Source organism: Grammomys surdaster, unplaced genomic scaffold, assembly GCF_004785775.1.
Source record: "Grammomys surdaster isolate TR1022 unplaced genomic scaffold, NIH_TR_1.0 125702, whole genome shotgun sequence".
NCBI lineage: Eukaryota > Metazoa > Chordata > Mammalia > Rodentia > Muridae > Grammomys > Grammomys surdaster.
In genome coordinates, this window is record NW_021620537.1 from 47645 (window position 1) to 67891 (window position 20247).

The 20247-nt window shown below is 41.0% G+C and overlaps 1 protein-coding gene across 1 annotated transcript in view; it reads right to left on the minus strand.

The window, feature by feature from the left end:
• Window positions 1-20247, minus strand: part of LOC114639404 (collagen alpha-1(XXIV) chain-like) — a 67100-nt gene that overhangs the window by 33282 nt on the left and 13571 nt on the right. The window contains exons 3-7 of the mRNA XM_028788156.1: window positions 15647-17061; window positions 10653-10706; window positions 8185-8238; window positions 5871-5924; window positions 2632-2685 (exon numbers count right to left, since the gene is read on the minus strand). Coding sequence (XP_028643989.1) covers window positions 2632-2685; window positions 5871-5924; window positions 8185-8238; window positions 10653-10706; window positions 15647-17061 — 1631 coding nt within the window. The remainder of the gene's footprint in view (window positions 1-2631; window positions 2686-5870; window positions 5925-8184; window positions 8239-10652; window positions 10707-15646; window positions 17062-20247) is intronic.

Consider the following 20247-nt stretch of genomic DNA (forward strand, 5'->3'; position numbering starts at 1 on the left):
GTCCTCTATCCAACTCAGCGTGCATTCTGGATTCAATTTATCTGACGTTTTGGCAACAACAACAACAAAAAAATAGTAAGTGGGAATTAAAAATATACTTTAGCTCCTAGGAAATACAAGAGTTACATGAAGATGGTGACTAGAGGCAAGGTAATCAAGGGGTCAACAGAGGGGACAAAAGTTGCTGGATCGAGATGCTACTATTTTAAAATTAGAGGCAAGGCTAAACGGAGAAAGATTCAAATAACATAATTCTGTTGGAGAGTAAAGAAAATATGTCAGCCATCCTACTTCGCTATTTCTCTCAACAGTACTTAAAGTTGTCAAAACTTTCCACATTAGTCTTTATTTATCTCGAGTTTCTGTGAGTTTCCTTGCGGTCGTTTTAGTTTTTAATATCACTTGCATTTGAGTTTGGTTTGTATTTGGAGACTTTTAATATTTCCAGACCCTTTTCAGAGAAAGAGAATAATGAAGCCACATCATCTGTCATCCAGAACTGTATATCTAGTGGCTTTTGTGAAAAGCGGTGTCTCACTTCCTCTTGAATACAGACTGGAGACAGAAGTATAGAATACTGAAATTCTAATAACTTAAACAATGAGTTAAACAATGACTTAAGCAATGAATTAGCACATAGGAAATACTATGCAAAATTATCAAGAACACAGTCACTATGTCAAACGGGCTGAGACTGAGTCCTCGGTCGCCAGTGAACGGCTTTGGGTGAGTTGTTTAGCCCATGAAGATTTCAGCTAATTTATGATGGGCATGTTCAGCATTATGCACACACATCCAGGGTTGTTTTTAAAAGTGTTCAGCAGACTAGAACATTACACATAATATAGATACTTTAGATATCAGCAATGTTACCAAAGTAATTCATAAAATGGCTCAACTGATAAAAGATGTCATTATTTCATATCAGTTAAAACTTAAGTACCTTATTTAACTCTTATTACGAACATGCATGGTTAAAAGTCCACAGCTTCAGTCTCCAAGGGTCTCTGTCTCACTCCTGTTGTAATTCCTGTGATGCTAAAAATAACCTCTCTGGGCTTATTTTAGCTTCTACCTTAAGAGAAATGTAAGTATCAATTTGAGCTTAGGAATTCATCTGACACCAGGGGAGGGCTGTAAGAATGAAGGAACAGGGTGTGCGAGGCCTTGCTAGTATGAGCCTCTATTCTAGATTCTTCTAGCTCAGATCCTGTTTGTAGGAAGCAACTCCACAAATTAAATGGTACCAAAAATTCAACTGTATTAAGGAGTTCCATGTTTAAAAGGTCATATAACTTTTCCAGGTCATAAACTTAAAAGGTTTAAAGGTCATTAACCCCTGCACATTCTACTCAATTTTTGCCCTTACCCTTCTAAACCAGGAAGGAACAAGAAAAGACAGCAGGCCCATTTTGAATGTAGATTTGCTGATAGGGACCTCTCTCAGTCCAGGTAAGCAATCAGCAAGTCTGAGTTTAGACTGTACCCTCACATGCTTTGCATTCTTAACATTACCTAATTTAAAAAACAAAAAACAAAACAAACAACAACAACAACAAAAACCTCGTGCTCAGTTTTCATCAACCGATGCAATTGGAAAAGGGAGAAAACAATTTCAGAAACGAAACAGTATCAACTCAAAATTCTCAACATTTTTCCGACCTATTGCCAAATCTCATTAACCATGGAGAGTTCGTTTATTAGAGAGCTAGTTACAGTAGCTGGGTTAGGAGAAAGAGCAGCTGTCACGTGACTTGCTGTGCACACGTGACTGCGACTCTTTACTAGCTGTTGCCAAGACTCAGTTTCATGCAACCTGTTACTACATGGAAACGACGCGCCCTCCCTCTACGGCCCCCGGATATTGAAGGTGTGCTCCCAGCTTGTGAAGTTATTTTGGGAGATGCTTGGAATTTTAGGATGAAGGCCCTACCTGGAGGAAGAGGACCGTTGAGAAGGGTTCTTGAGCCAATCTTATCCTTTGCAGCTGTCTTTGATTCCTGGCTGCCATAATGTGAGTAACCTTGCTCTTCCCGTTAGGATTCTCTGCCTCCCTAGCCAGCTACCCAAAGACTGATATTCGTGGGCTGCAAGCCAGAAGAAATCTTTCTTTTAAATGGCCTCTCTTAGGTATGTGTCACAGCGACAAAAAGTTCTGACCAGCAAACGACTTCTCAAGCTCGCGTTTACAGACACATTCTGGCAGATATTACTTCCTAATAGGTGAGAATCCTTAAAAATAAAGTCCAAGTGCATTACAATAAGTATCTCATATGAGCACAAATGTTACAAAAATACAGAAGAGCCTCAGAGTTAAGATGCCGGTTAATATACCTTAAAAGAAGAAGGACTTCAATTTCCTGTCTGTGACTTTGGCTCTGTCCCACGTGTGAATTTGATCTCCATCACTAAACTCAAAGGTCTTTTTTTTACTATTCTCGAGATCTCATCTTTAATGGCTATTAAGTTTCTGGACTATTATGGCTAAAGTTTTTTTTTGAATAACTTTCTTCTGCTGAGCAAAGGGATCTGAGACATCTGTGTGAGCCTCAACTTCACAGTAGAATTTTAGTCATAGAAGTGCTCGAAGATCCATCTGAGATTCGATTATGTCAGAGAAAAAGCGCTTACCTTTTCACCTGGTAAACCAGGGGGCCCCACTAACCCCAAAAGACCTGGGTCACCCTGTAAACAAAACAGAGATGTTTACTGCCATGAAAGATCTGGGGAAGCAAGCCCTCCATGCATGTATTTCTGATCTTGACAATCTGGCCTGCATTCTCTCAGACCTTCCCAGCATCCTTTTTTATTTTTTCCAGCATCTCTCCACCCCAACCCCCGGGCCTCCTCACCTCTTCCAGCACTGAATAACTGATATTTTCCCATGTGCATGCTTTTATTCCTTTCACTGTGTTGTTTTATTCTCTAGGAATACCTTTACCCACAGATTTACCCTTTACAGCATTTAAAGATGTCTCCTTAACCATGGCACAGGGCCATATTCAAGTGTCGTGAGACTCAGAGAGATTTCAAGGGCACAGAGGAAGGACCTCTCCAGCTCAGGGGGAAAGGGAAACTCCTAAACCTCAAGGATTAGGGCTAACTCCTCCCCCATCTAGATGAGAACAGATCACAAGGAATAAAGGAACAAGATTCTATTGTTCGGTTTTCATTGTGTCACCTGCAACACATCTGTTGCAGTGTCAAGAGGGAGAATCAGATTTAATACATGTTCTAAGAGACTAGATTTAAATTCTTTTATTTTTTTTCATTTTACCTCCCTCTCTCAGCTGTGTGGGTGATGTAGCCCTGCAATCCTACTTGTTCTAGAAAGTTAGGTTGAGGGATTACAAGTTTGAGGTGTACCTGGGCTGCAGAGTGGGTTCCAGAGCAATTTAATGAGACACTACCCCTCCAATTACAATTACAATTAGGACTGAAGAGCTCTGGGTAAAACGCTTGCTGCTATACATGCATGGGACCTGATTTAAAATCCCCAGCACCCTCGTGGAGCTGGATCCAGTAGGACACCTCTGTCATTCAGGGCTCTTCTGGCAGGGTGGGATAGGAGAGATAGAGTCCCTGAAAGCCTGTGGATCAGCTAGCCTGGCTTATGCAGTGGGAATGGCAAAGTGGCCCTGGCTCCAACAATGTGGAAGGCAAAGACCAACAGTTAAGATTGTTGTCTGACTGCCACACACATGTGAATGCCTCCTACATACACACACACACACACACACACACACAAACACATGCATAAGCACACACACACATGATATATATATACACATGTATACAAACATATGGTATACATACACATTCACACACACACAAACACACATGCACACAAACATGTGATACATACACATGTGCACACACACATACAGTATACATACACATATACACACACACACACACTTGTGCTCACACACACATGATATGCATACACACACATAGTCACACACATTTGCACAGACACATACATGATATACATACACACATGATATATATATATACACATGGTATACAAACACAAACAGTATATATACACACTTACACACATACACCATACACATACACACAGTCACATATTCACAAGCATACACACACACACCATACACATATAAACACACACATATACCATACACATACACACACACATACACACATGATATACATATACACATAATATACAAACACAAACAGTATATATACACACTTATACACATATTCACGTGCACACACACATACCATACACATGCACACAGTCCATACACAGGCACACACACACACACACACACCATACACACACACGGTATACATACACACATATAAACCAAGAGAAGAGTACTCCACACATAGGTCAGTAACACAGCCCCGTCTAAAGGCCTGTAGCCTTTCCACTGAAAAAAGACAAAAGGCAGAGAAATGCGTCTACTCAGAACTTGACTCTCACTTGAAGCTCACTGGAAGTGTGGTATTACATTTTTACATCTAACTGCATTTTTTATACACTCTATTAAGCACAGTTAGTGTACAAATAAGTCAAAACTGAAAACATTTCAAATGGAGACATGATTCCAGATCCCACTCCCACACTGAGACACTGTATATTTTTATACAAAAAACAAATCACAGAGAGAGATAAAACCAAGCATCAGATATGAATGCTTAGCCTTAACCTGGAGTCTCTATTTTGAACTCACCAGAACAGAGTTAGACCTCTAATTTCAACATTTAATAATAGAGTAAACATGCTGCATTTAAGTATTTTAAAAGCTAGCATACTCTTTCTTAGATTTCTTAGTATTTTTTTTTTATTCTCATGACGATGACCAGATCAATGAAGATATTGTCTTTCTGGAAATAGACTTTCATTCATTTTCTGTGCTTTTCTAACTCTGTGAATTCAGTTTTATAACAAAAAAGGAATTTCTAAAATTTTAGATTAATGATTTTGAGGATTTCTGATGTGGCTATAAATTTATTTACATGAGAACTGTCTCTGGGAGTCCCTCTAGCCTTGATACCATGTAAAGGATTAGAAACTTCCTAACGTGTATGCCTTTGCATTGAGGTGTTATTGTGTCCTGTGTACCATCAGTAAAACCTTTGAAGTTAAGACCTTGTCCTAGGCCAGCCATGGTGGGGTAACCACCTGTAATCCCAGACTTGGGGCTCAGAGAGAAGGATCAATGGTATTTTTGGATACACAGCGTTTGAGGCCAGCCTGAACTACATGAGACCCTACCTCAAAGGAACAAACACAAAGAAAAGGTCCCACTCTGCTCCAGCATTCCCCGCCACAGTGTGAAGCTCCAGCAGACACGGAAGCCAACGGAGCAGAATCTACTCGAGTCTTCAGATTCTTTGTTCAGTAAAATTCAGTAGTTTTCTGCTTTCCTCTCTGGCCACAATAAGATATATTTTTAAAGGAGAAAATAGTATTTATTTATTCATGTGTATGGTGTGTGTGTATGTGTATGTATGTGCATGTGTGTGAGCATGTGTGTGTGTGTGCACTTGTGCGTGTGCACATACTGAGTGTTCTCACTTACATATGCACATATGGAGGCCAGAGGTAATGCTGGGTCTCTCCTCGGCACGGTTTGCCTTACTTTTTGAGGCAGGGTCCCTAACTCAACCTGGAACTTGGAGCAAGCCTTTCTCAACTCCCAGCACTGAGGCTACAGACCCCAGCAGCATCCACCATATACATTTTTAAAACATGGTTCTAGAGATCCAAACTCAAGGCCTCATGCATGTGTGACAAGCACTTTACCTGCTAAGCTGTCGTCCCAGTCCCCTGGAAATTTTTATTTTTAAACATTAAAAATAAAAATATTTTTAGTTCATTGACAAATAATTACCTTCTCTCCAGAAGCAGCTTGGCCGGGGGACAGCCCAGGATCGCCTTTGGGGCCCTAGATATGACAGTTAAAAGACACTTAGGGAAGCATTAGGTACGTGTTGTGTATCACTGGCTTCAGTCACGTGTCCACAGATGAAATACACAGTGTATGGTATCAGATAACGTTATTTTGTGTTCATGAATTTACAACAGATTTTTATCACTACTAGACCAAGACTGAGCCCACTAGCATTTCAAGATGAATGGAGAAGGAGCCCTCCCTGAGGAGCTAGTGGTGTTCCATTGATTAGTTTCCTCAGGCATCAGGAAACAACTCTCCATTCTAAACAGTTCCATTCCAGGAACTCTAACTAACTACAGTGGGTCACATACAAAGAAGAGCTGCGGATGGGGGTGACTTCTTGGGTGGAGGACGTTAGCGAGGAAGGAAAGGAGGTGACAGAGGGCATGTGACAAGAACATGGATAGAATCCATTAAATTCATGTGAGAACCCGATAAGAGATAAAAATATAGAAAAAAAAAACGCTTTGAGCCAAAATTGGGTTACTTGATTTTTAGTATACTTTTTTGCTTTGTTTGTAAACACGAAGTCCTCTAATAACCTCCTAAGTAAAATTGGAATTTAAAAAAATAAACACAAGTGGTATTACTATTAAAACTATTTCTTTACATGAATTGTAAAGATTATACTATCTTTACTACTTGTGAATCACAATGAATTATCGATACTATTTTAACATTGGAGTGGTGATAGTTTAATCAAAGAAAATTGCTTATCACAAAACTTAACATTTTAACATATGACTATGCCTGAGTAATTTTTCAAAATCTTGAATGTGCATGCTAACATTATTTTGATTATTGAGAAAAAATAAGAAGTAAAAAAAGACACTCTGTTAAAAATCTTCTGTTATTAAACAGAGATAAAGTCAGTGAATTATTTTGTATTTTAAGTGAAATATGACATCAATTTTCAGACAATGGTTTTGGATACAATATTAAATTAACTTTCTTATGACTCTGCTATGGATTCAGTGTGTCGTGTTGGTAGATGGAAGGTGTTTGGGTGCTGGGGACAGGGGCCTCATGAACAGATTAAAGAATGCAACCTCTCTGAAGTGGGTGGCCTGTCTTCTCAGAGGTTCTTGACTATCTACTACAGGGTAGGTTGCTATAAGTCAGCCCATTGTCCCCGAACATTCAATATTTCATATTTATGCTGAAGCTAGCCAGAAGGTGGTCACCAAAGCAAGCCAATTGGAATGACCTTAAAATTTCCAGACTAGAACCATGGGTTAAAATGAACTTATTTTCTTTATAAATTTCCCCATCTATGGAACTCTGTTGTATCAACAGAAGACAGATGGTTCCAAATGCTCAAGAGAAATGTGCCTTTTTCTCAAAGTATTTGTCCGACTTCATAAAATATAGAAGCCACTACAGAGAGTCTTTAAAATTCCACTTGTGAATTTTATTACTATTCTCAGGTAAGAATGAATAATTCTCCACTCTCAGAGAATGGTAAATACTGTCTTCACTCTGTGCAAGAAGGAAGAAAGTACAGTTCTTTTAGTGGATTTATGGATGCTTCTCAACAACTCTCAAGCTGACCAACTAAGGAGAGATGATCGGAGGAGTCCTACCCGATGCTCGGTCTTCTCATTTTACTAATTACAAATTTAGAAGCAAATTAGAAATATAACTACGAACCCTGTGTCCTATAGTTAAAGAGACCTTTTGCGAGCCAAACTTGTTTTCTAGGCTGTCCATGGCTATCACTATTTGTACCAACGAGGCTACAGTTATAGGTGCATCTGCGATACAAGATTACTCACCTAAGAAGTAGCTTTTGTGCTATCTTAATATTTAAGAGCCCAACTTACTAAATAACAACAAGAATCTGGGCTTAGAGGAAAGTGCAGGCAACCCCAGCATTTGGGAAGTTGAATTAAGAAGATTTTTGAGTCCAGGAGTTCAACAGTAGCCATGATAACACAACAGAACCCTAATCTTCAGCAAACAATCAAAAACAAAAAACCCTCCTGTAGACTAAGTGGCACTGTGTGTATAAAGGGGACAATGATACCCAGAGGCAAGCGCTGTCGGAGGTCATGGAGGAATGCTGCACTGGCATGTTCCCCATTTGGCGTGCTTTTCTGTGCTATCGAGGACCACTTGACCAGACAATTCTGTAAATGAGCCATGGCCCAGGACTGTCAGACTTTCTGTGTCCCAAGCCTAGCCTGAAAGGCAGAGCACATTTTTCTAAGACGTCAGGAAAATGATGTGACACTCGTTGGGATTTACTTACCTTTGGACCTGGCAGTCCAGGCAACCCGGGATTTCCATGTGGTCCTGGAATACCCTGCAAATAATGAGACTGCCTCGTTATTCCTAGGATAGATATCAATAACAGGATTTCTTTTCTCATTCATACAACTAGTATATAATGTAACCTAATTAAAATGAATGATTAAAAATAAAATAAAAACTATATTTTCAAAGTGATTCCTCACACCTGTTTTGCTCTACCTTCCTTTTAAAACCTTGGACTCATTTTTATGAAGAATCCTCTCTCCCCTGACAAATCTGTTGAAGCTACTGTAGGTGAGATTTCTAGTGTGCTGCTGCCAGGCACTTCCCACCGTTCTGATCCAGTATGTAAGCATTGTGGTGTCGTTTCAACTGTCTCATGACTTGGGCTATTTAGTTTCAGGATTAAAATGTCTTTGAAAAGACATTCTTTATTTACTAGTCTAGTATTCCATATAGTAACCCATCAGCCACGTGGACATTGTCAGTTTGATTGTACTATTGCTAAATTATTAAAATCTGAATTTAAAAATGGATTCTATCCCCTGAGAAACTAGTTTGCACCTTGGGCTATGCTCATACTTGACATTTCTCATTACTAACCCATGCAGCAACCTTGTGAGATAGCTACTGTAGTCTTACTTATGAAGGAGAAAAATTAAGTTCACAGAAACAGTGAATAGAAGGCTGAGACATGTTCCCCTGAAAGCTTCCAGGTCTGTAGGTCTCTGGTGGGTTTTATAATCTCACCTCTGTGTTCTCTAGAACATACATGTTAACACACAACATAGAGTAAGCGTTGCTTGTCTCCTCAGGAGAAAACTGTTCTAGAGAACTCAGTGATGATGTTGAAGATATGTCTAATAAGAATAAAACTAAAAAGAAAATATTACAGTCCATGGCGTTGTAATCTTAAGAAAGAAGAGGAAGTGGAGATTAATGAATGAATGGTTGCTGTAGACTTCAAGGTAATGGGTTTAATCTTATTTTGCAAAACTCAGTAGTGCAACCATGAGCCAATGCAATAGCTTTAGGGAAATGTTGTATCAATTAAAGTTTGGGATTTTTCAAAGGGGAATGATGTGTTGTTGGTTGTGGCCAGATAGGATTAAATTTAAGGAGAGAGAATTTGCAAAGCTGCCACTCTCATGGTAGAGAACTGACCAAAGGAGATGAAATTAGGAATGCACGTGAAATAAGTAGTCTCCCGAAGCAGATGGTCCTCTCCCTAGGGGAGGGCAGATTGGGCAAATAAGAGAGTCGGGTGTTAGAGAAGACCTTGTGTCCTGAGTCACCCTAGCAGGAGTAACAGCCTCAGAGTGATGAAGGAACTGAATCAGTACAGAGAAGGCTGTGAGCAGAAACCCAGGCTCCAATGTCTCCTCAGAGAAGGTGGAGGGATGATGTGGCAGGCTGACATGCTGGAGGGCAGAGACTAGGTAAGAGTGGAGGGGATGAGGAGGGAATGGGGGAGGGGATGAGGGAGGGGATGAAGGAGGGGATGGAGAGGGGATGAGAGAGGGGATGGAGAGGGGATGAGAGAGGGGATGGGGGAGGGGATGAGGGAGGGGATGGGGAGGGGATGGGGAATGGGTAGGGAGAGGATGAGGAAGGGAATGAGGGAGGGGATGGGGAATGGGTAGGGAGAGGATGAGGAAGGGAATGGGGAGGGGAAGGGGAGGGGATGAGAGAGGGGATGAGGGAGGGGATGCAGGAGGGGAAGCAGGAGGGCCTGATAGGCCACCAACTCCAGAGTTTTAGAGTTTAGATTCCCAAAAGCAGCTAAAGCACAATGGGATTTGCCTTAGCCTTCAAGTGCAGAATCATTTAGTGTGAATCTAGAGAGTGGAAAGTAATATTTTACGGCAACTTGGCTTTATATCCTTAGTACATTATAAATCGGGGTGCAAAGAGAGTTGATTACATTAAACCCATTTGCATCTGTCTTCGTGGCCCACAATTCTTTTTCTAGTTTATTGAAGACAGACTTTCTTCAGCAAAAATCTCCATCTATTTCTCTAGGATTGGAGGGAACTAATTCTAAGAGAGCCATAAATCTTTTATGGAAGCCGTGTCATGTGAGAAACTGCTGCTGATCCCTAAGGCAGTTCTTTTCCTTCCATGGATGGCTCCAGCATTTCCCACTCTGCAATCCAGGAATGCACTATGTAAGGAAGTCTGATCTGCTTTGTTTCCTGAACAAAGCTGACCTTAGAGCATTGGTATCACTCTATAACTTAAAAGGACGTGAGAAACCAAGCAGAGCAGCCACGACTCTAAATTTGATCCTATGCCTTGGACATTTTCGCCGAGAGTTCTTTGGCTCTAAACAAGGCTGCAGTGGAGGAGCCGAGTGTGAAGATGCAGCTTTCCAGAGAATGTACATCCTGCCCAGCACTAGAGGTAAAACCACCATGGAATGTTACACATTTACCAGACAGCATGAAATGAAGTCCATCTACTCACCCTCGGGCCTCTCTTGCCTGATGGACCTGGGATACCCATTGGACCAGGCGGACCCTTAGGGAACAAACATCAGGCATTAGACAGAACAAACAGTAAGCATGTCTTTCCTTACAAATCATTATCAGATTTCTACACCATGATAACTCCTCTTGTCTCTTTCCCCTCCTCCCATTCCCTGTTCCCAGCTGACAAGGATTTTAAAGCAACATTAACCCCTCACCCAAATCTGCATGGGCAAGGTGAAACTCTACCTCTCCTCCTCTTTAATCTGGCCAGAAATGGCAATGGCAAGTCCATGGCTTGTAGTTATAGCATGCTATCTGGATTTTACACAGAGAAAAACTAGTAGTTTTGGGTGTGATTTTTACCTAAATTTATTTTTTATTATGGAAGGAGAAGTTCAACATAGAGCTGGTGCTCAGGTACAGTTGGCTTTTTGTTTCTTTGTTTGCTTGCTTTGTTTTAACACACTTCAAAAGAGGACTTTAGTTTGGAGAAAGGAAAACACTAAACATTTTGTGTTCTTTTAAAAGAACTATAGCAAGGATCGAAATAACGTGCTACAATGTTAATGTTACTTGTTTCAATGAGGTGCTTCTTATAAAGGCATAATAGATTGTCTTATACCAAATATGACATACTAGGAGCCCACTAATAAAGACAGTTAACTTGTAAAGCAGCAATGAGGGGATAGAGAGACAACCAGGTGGTTTAAGAGCCCTGGCTGCTCTTGCAGAGGACCTGGATTTCATTCCTAGTACTCATGTGGTGGCTCACAACTGTCTCTAACCATCTCTAAGCAGCAGGCATGCATGCAGTGCGCTTACAGAAATGTATGTAAAATGCTCGTATACGTAAAATAAAAATAAAACTTAAATAAAGAGGATGAAGGCATAGTCTCCAGTATGGGAAAATATTTGTAAAGCATTCATCAGACAAGGTAGTATAGAATATGTAAGAGCTTTAGAAACCTCAGAACAAAATAATCGCTGAGATTGGACGAACCAACTATGTGAACATTTCTTGGAAGAAGATACACAAGTATCTAATAAGCAGGTGAAAAGAATGTTCAGTTTCTCTATTCCTCAAAGAAACGCAGTCAAAACCACAACGAGATATTATCTCCCCTCAGTTATTTTTCCCAAAAAGCATAAAACAACAAAAACAAACAAACAAAAACCAAATACAGCAAGGACGAAGAAACTCTCATAAACTCTTGTTAGTAGGAATGCAAATTAGCACAGCAATTATAGGAAGCAGTGCAGTCACTCTACAGAATCTAAAAATAGATCTTTACCGTTCAGCTCTCCCTGTACTGAATATACACACCCAAAACAAATGAAGTCAGCACAGGAGAGACTTGCTCCTCCATGTTTATCATGACTCTACCAGCAACTAATGAGAGAGTTGATCAATCTAGGTTCTCACCAGGAGAGATGACTAGATAACAAAATACGTTATGCAATACAAGCAAAGATATGTTATTCACCCATAAGAATGAAATCCTATCTCATAACAAGGGTGGAGTTTGAAAACTCAGAAAAGCACCATGTATTTCCACTCAAGCGTAGAATCTAAAATTATAAATATAGCAGCCTTAAAGGAGAAAGTAGAGTGATTTGGAGAGGTTAGGAGGAGAAGGCATTGTACAAAGGCACTGTTACAGAGGAAAGACGTTTTGAGTCTTCCAGTACAGTGGATGACTAGTATACAATAGCATACATTTCATGAAGAGCTAGCAGACAGAATTTGAAGGCTCTACATACAAAAATAATGACATGGAAATAAATGTACCTGATACCTTGATTTTATGTATTATTGGCTTATCACACTGTGAGTAAGTATGTGTGTTTGTTATGTGTCTATAGAATTTTAAATTTAAAAATACACTGTGAAAGAACTGTGTAGAGATACAGATAGTAAAATGTGATCATCCAAAAGTGGGAAACTGGCCGATCCACATGGCTTTCACAGAGGCAGTGAAACAAATATGACACTGTTGTCTCTCCAACTAGCACTTTGTAATCTACCTTCTGTTTCCTGCAGTTCTGAAGATGAACTTTCAAAGCTCAGCTGTGGCTCTCTCATCAGAAGAAAGGAGATATTCCCTGCTGCCACTCAGTTCCCAGCCGTTGACTCCTCTGTATCGTTTTTTCCTGCCTATTGTAATTAAGTGCAATATTTTTCTCTGCACCAGTTTCAACCACTCTGCTTTCTTCTAGTATAACCAAAAAGCAACGCTTCCCACAGCTCTGCTTCCTAACCCTTGTGTACGGCTCTTGCTGTGAAAATATTATACAACCTTATCATCCCTGCAGTATTGACAAGGACTCTCAGATTTATACCCAAGCCTTGACTTCGCTTCCTCAACTCTTTTGCCTGAATTACTCATTGCCTCTTTCTTCTTGTCAATCACTGTCTGCTGATGTCAACTGGATAGATTCACTTCACTAAAGTAAGTATTGCTATCATTATTTTCTCAGTCTGTAACCTTAAATCCTGACAAAAAACTCAGTCCCCTCTTTTTACACAGCCTTTTACTCCTTCTGACTCTCCTATCAAGCCTCTATGTTTCTTGCTTTGAGCTTTTCTTCAGGGTTGGCCTTCTTTTTCTCCTCTACATCTAGGATATCTGTTTTGATTATCCTACAGGTGCTCCCACAAGTCCAGCAGAGGCAACGCCACCTCCTGGAACCTGCCTAGGATGCCATACTGTCTTCTTGCAGCCACACCACCTGACTGCAGACTCCAGAGACACACTGAGACCCAGAGATGCATGCCGAGATCCAGAGACACTCACTGAGTCCTACAGACAGATTCAGACCTTCCAGCTACAAATGAACTCTTTTGCCAAAGTCAAATAGCTAAAGTAACATGTTAGTGAGGAAAACATAATGTCTATTTAGATTAATCAGATGTCATTACTCTCAAATTGTACAATATGTATTTAATAGATTCAATGATCCCTTGCCTTCCCAACCCCCACCCTCAACTCCTCTTATCCTGTGACTTAATTGTGCTAACCCCTCTGGCCTACATAGTGCTTTCTTTTGGCTTCTTCATCCAAAATTTTCACCACAGATGACACAGTGACCCCCTCTTTTTTAAAAAAGGGAAGGAGATGTGGGACTGCATAAGGGTATTCTGGGTCATGGCTGGGCAGTTGCCTAGAACCCAGAGACTCTGCACGAGAACTGACAGGAGTTCGGTATACCCCCAGAACCCAGGGTCCTGAAAAGCAGTCTAGTCTCCATAGAATTACATTGTTCAGTCACGTAGGCCAGACAGCCCCTCCCAAAGTGCACAAGTAGAGGGTGTGACTACAGGCCTCAGGCCCTAGGGATTTACATACTAATGAAGGCCAGAGGGCAGAACAAATTAAACATGCCTCCTCAGATCCTCCCCCTTTCTCCCTCCCTATTTAACTCAGGACTGGCCTGTGTTTTACGGGGGTACTTCCAGATTCATCCACCATCCGTCATGACAATAAAACCTTTTGGAACCAAGGACTTCCTCATGTCATTGGGGCCTGCCGCCGCCAAAGCCTTCAGGCTGCTGGAACCACAGACGTTCCTTGCGCATGTGGGACCTGCCACAGTGTGGAAAGCTGGGGCCATCTCTGCCGCTGTGGTTTTTTTTTTTTTCTATATATATATATATATATATATATATATATATATATATATGGATTTATTGTAACTTCCAACAGTTTGCCAGTTTGCCTTAGGAAGAGTTGTTGAGAAAACATCAGCTGCCTCAAGTAATAACCATAGGGAAATATAAGCCAAGGACATAGCATCATCTTATTCCAGACTATGGTTTCAAGAATTCAACCAATGACTCTAGCTGTACTTTCATTAAATAAAGAAGTATCTTGGTGGGGCTAGAGAGATGGCTCAGCAGTTAAGAGCATTTGGTGTTCTTACAGATGACCTGGGTTTGATTCTCAGCACATACAGGGTGGCTCACAACAGTCTGTACCTCCAGGAGACTGGAGGCCCTTTTTTGGCCTCCCTGGTCACCAGACATCCATGTGGTACAGAGACACATGCCAACAAAACACTCACATACATAAGAAGATTTTAAAATGTGCCTTAGGACATATTAATATACTTAGAATTTTTTAAATAAAATTCTGAAAATATACAGGTAAATTACTTAAGCTAACCAAATATCAACAGCAAAAACAAGCAGTCACAACACAAATTTCAAATGAGGTTTTGTACCTGCATAAAGGAAGAAGTTCAGAACTGAAAAGTTCAGACCAATGTTTTACAAACTTGTTTGCATATTATTAAATTGACCTGGGGTTCTCCACTAAAGATGCTATCTTTTTTTCCCCAAAGTAGGTTGGTTGACTGAGTATTTTTATATAAGGTAGGTAGAGTTTATATTAATCCACTTGTAAGCTAACTACATCATTAAAGAGATAATGAAATACATTGTTCACCAAATAAATGCAAATATTTCACAGAGAATGATAAAGGTATAGGTTTTCCCCCAGCAGTTGTCCACAAAATAACATCTATCAAAGAACAAATATACTTTTCTGATCCATTTGATGTGATTTTGATAATGGAATAGTTAATTGGTATATTCACTATATTTTTCTTAATCTAACTTTTATATATACCCCTTTAATATGACTAGGAATTGAGCATGTGTTTTTGTTTTTCATAAAAAATATATAAACCTATGCTTTGCAGTTAAATTTCTGGTTGGATGTCAACTGAATTAGAAAATCATATAGTCTCTCCACCACTCTATGCAGAATTAGGTAACTTTTAGCCTACTAACCAAAAACAAAAGTGTAATTTGAGACAGGGCTGTGTTCTAGCTGATGTGGTACAATAAGCATGATGTCATCCACTGAGTCAGGGTACATGTCTTAAACAGATATGATCTGTCCAATGTTGTGTGGTCCAGATACCTCTTTGAAATGCATGGTATCTTAGTGCATTAACACATGGTTTAAAAAGAAAAATCCAACTTACGGGCGGTCCAGTGTCTCCTTTTGGCCCTCTCAGATATTCCGTGTCAAGCATTGCATTATAATCCTCATAGTAGTAATAGTCGTAGTTCTGGGGTTCATAGCTATTTTCGATGGGATTAGTAGCATCGGGGTAAAATTCACCTTTCTTCCCTAGTTCAAGGTGGTTATCCACCGAGGGCCCGTGTATCACTCTATACAAGGTACTGTTTAAGATCCGTTCCATTTCCATGAGTTCATTGTTGTATAGATTTGCTGTGATAGCCTTCTTGAGGTTAGTCAAGGTGTCTTGATTTGTGTGTGCAGTGCTGGATGATGCTTTCTTAGGTGGGGGCAGGCCAGCTGCCTCCTCATGTTGGGTGATGTTGTCGAATTCAGCCAAGAGAGGGTTAACTCTCTCCTCTTCATTCATCCTTGCCTCCCTAGAAGGATGACGGGGCACTGACAGGGTTAAGTTTGTCTCTTCCTTCATGGTGATTTCCTTAGCTTGAATTCTGTAGTTTGGGAGAGTCACAGCAGAGATGTTTCCTGAATAAAAAGAAGTTAGCAGAGCCCTTGGTGTCTGGTGCTCTTGGCTTTCATGTACTGTGGAGAAACCATTGCTTTTGATGTTTGGGGTGCTTTTGACTGTCTCCTGTGGCAGTTCTGTTTCACCAAATCCTTTGGGCAAGGGAGCCTGCTCTGTGAATCTCTTCTGTGGCAATTCTGTTCCAACAAATCCTCTGGGCAAGGGAGTGTGCTCAGGGTGTCTGGTGGGCATTACTGATGTGTGAGGAAGACTTCTTTCAGTTTGGGATTCGTCTGTTCGGGAGCACTGCTGTTTGAGGAGTCTGCAATAGTCAGCTGATGCCGCTGTGGAAGGCATGATATCTAACTGGCACACTGTTCCTTCAAAGTGGGCAGAACTGTTATTCATACTTCCCAAGGTAAACACACTATGAAGGTCAAAGGTCTGAACTTCTGAAGTAGTCTCGCCACTAAAATATCTCTTTCCACACTCAACAAACATGGAGACAACGCGGTGGTCAACAGTGATGGCAAATGAGTGCCATCGCTCGTCATGGACACTGTAATCGAAAGTTACTGTTTGCTTTCCTCCGGCATGTACTATTAGTTTCTTAGGTAGTAGCTGTACGCCAAACTGCAGCCTGTTGTTATTCCGAATGCTGAAGAGAAATGCATTGTTCACTTTGAATGATTGCAACCCAATCAATACCGTCAGTGGCTGCCTTAGGCTAACGGGTAAAATGTTCACAAGAGGTGACTCAATGTAGGCATTATCTGTTAAAACGACACCAAAATCCGTTAAATGGACCCCCTGAGGTAATGGTGTGGGTGACGATGACGGCACAGCTGTCACCGATGATGTGTGTCTTACATCTCTGTCTCCAAGACCTAGTTGCTGAAGAATATCTATGTCTGGAAATGAAAAGAGAGAAAGGTAGGAAGGAGCTTACTGTTAATATATTCATACAGATATCTGAGTATAAAAACAAAAATTTATTTCCAATTGATATAAGAATGTTCTATCCTATGAGAGAGATGTGACTGTCAATGATGTGAACGAATCAAGTATGGACACACTCACACACACACATACATACACACATGGACACATGCATATACACACATATACACACATACACACACATATACACACATATACACACAGAGATTCACATACACACATACACATATATACACACACAATATACATACATACACATACACACACACATCACTATCATTTATGCCTCCAAATAATTTAAAATCAGTTGAGTTCTTTTGATTTTTCTCATGTTATTAGAATTCTTGTCACTCCACTATAAACACACATTCACAGCTTCTGAATGTCACTCATATCCTGAACTTATAACTGAACATTCAATGACATCCATGTCCAGGTGAAACTGAGAGCCTGCCGACGACAGTAATCTGTAACTCACAATCCTCTTTATAAACTGATTTCACACCAGCACTTAAATTCTAATTTTTCAAACTTCTTAGAATTTAATCTCAGCTTTCTGTGCCTAAAACCTTAGTAACACACCACACTTACAGCACCTCAGTTACTTTCCCAAATCCTTGAGGGACGCAGGAAAATGATTCAAATTTGCTTTGTCTTTCTTTTTTTCCCCCTTTCTCTCTCCCTCCTGCTTCGGGCCTCCAATCTCCTCCAGTGATACCAGCGTTTCCTTTCTAAAATTAGTTCTGTGTGGCTCCTACCCTGTAAATAATGCTAATCCAAAAGAACTCGCACAGCGAGCTCTGCTCAGCTCATTCTCCTGCCTCCGGACTCATTCCTGATTGTTCAAGCTTCAGAATGAGTCCGTCACCTCAGGAAGTACATTTTTGCATTTTACGAGCCCTCTCCCATGTAGCCAATAGTAAGATCTGTACTTCTGTCTTGTGCCTTTCTTCTGGGCAGTGTCTGCCCTGCTCAGACCCCGCCCCCTCCCCCATAAATCACAGTGGTTCTCAACCTTCCTAAGGCTGTGACCTTTTAATACAGTTCCTCATGTTATGGTGATCTCCAGTCACAAAATTATTTTCATTGCTACTTCATAGTAATTTGAGTACTGTTATGAATCATAATACAAATCTCTGTTTTCCGATGGTTTTAGGTGATCCCTGCGAAAGGGCTGTTCGACCCCCAAAGGGGTCTCCACCTTCAGACTGAGAACCACTACCCTAGCACTTCCGGTATTCCAGAGCTAAACATTTAGTACTTCCTTTCAGAGGTTTTGTTTCTGCGACCACTTCCTGTGTGTCCATGGTAAACTGTGTCATCTCTATGCTCATCTCCTTTTCTCTTTGTGTTTTAGCCCTTGTAGACTTCATTAGTCTCTGTTTGTTTTTCCTGGACTGAAAAGTTTAGGATTATTTGTTCTATTTAGCTTGTTTCCTTTATAAATATAAAAATATAAAAATAGAATATAAAAAGAGAAGTGGGAAGATGCTATCTCAGAGTTGATATTTACTCTGTTTATGCCCAGAGATCAGAGAGAAGGCTTGGCAATAAAGAACACTTGTTATTCTTGCAGAGGACTTGGGTTCGGTTCCCAGCAACCGCACAGTGGCTCCCATCAAACAGTAATTCCGGTTTCATGGGGCTGAATCCCTGTCGGGCCGTGGAAGGGCATCTTGGTTCTTGGGTTGGCATGGGCCTGGAACCCCAAGACGGCAGGTGTTCGGCCATGTCCCCAGAGCCCAGGGCCCTGACACATGGTCTAATCTTCATTTAACCTGTACTGTCAGTCACATAAGACACAGGTAGAGGGTGTGACTAATAGGCCTCTGCCTCGAGATTTACACATTAATGAGTTATCTAAAGGGGGCATAGCTAATTAAGTTATTCCCTCCCCTCTTCCCCCTCCCTATTTAAGCCAGGCTTCTCCTGGCATTTGGGGGTGGTGGTGGTGCAGGCACATCCAGATCCAACTATTGTGCCATGGACAATAAACTACTCTTTGGAAACCCAGCCCATGTGTCTTCTGGGGCTGTTACTGCCATTGACAAGCTTCCAGCCTCTGGAATCCTAGACCTTCTTGAGTATGTGGGACTCTGCTGCCCACCTGTCTGCGGCAGGTTGCTACCACGTGGGCCCATCCCCCCCCCACCTCGAGCATGTTTTTTCCCACAATTCCCCCTTCTGATCTCAGCAGGCATCAGACACCTGGTGTATAAATATACATGCAGGAAAAATGCTTATACATGTAAAGTAAAATAAATCTAAGAGAAAGACCAAGTCAATGCTCACTTCACAAATGATGACATCAAGGATCAGAAAAGTGATGTAACAAGTCAAAGGTCATATAACTGCTAAACAGTTAAGTTCAATTCAAGTCATCAGTGTGGCCTCAAGGTTGACACATGGCTGTCTCATCCCATGACCTGACATGTTCCTCACACAGCACTTGTAAGATATCACTAGCTAACTACGGAAGGACTACTTTTCCCTACTGCAACTGTATGGTGGGGAATACTCTCTCCAGTTAATCTGGCACCCATCTGTGGTGTAGCTGTTTCCTCTGAAATGAAACATTCCTTCTGGAGGGAACAGAGGGGGCTCTGCAGCCTGTCTGCAGCCTCACAGGACTCACAGGACACAGACAGGAACTTTCCATCCACAAATACTAATAGGAAAATGACTCGAATGGTGGAACTGTTTCAAAGCTACATATGGGGCTGTAGGGATGCAGCTGTTCTGGGTCTCCACCCATGCTGGGGTGGGCTGTTCATTGATGCACTCACTGCCTGAGTCCTCTGTGCTTCCAAAAGCTACCATAGTAAGTTCCTTCATTCACTAAGCTAGGATTGGGTAGGGGTTTGTTTGTATTTATTGTAGTCTGTTATTGCCTTTTGAATCTGAGGTGAATAGACATAAACTTCCCAGGCAGAGCCACACAACAGCATCTTAGGTTTAATCTGTCATAGACTAAGCACATTTTGGGGGCAGAAATTTACAGAAAAGAGAACTCAATGGTAGAAGATACCTATAAGAGAGATTGGGAAAAACAGAAGCAAAGGAAAGAAACAAGGAAATTAAAGAAGGATGAGAGAGAGAGAGAGAGAGAGAGAGAGAGAGAGAGAGAGAGAGAGAGA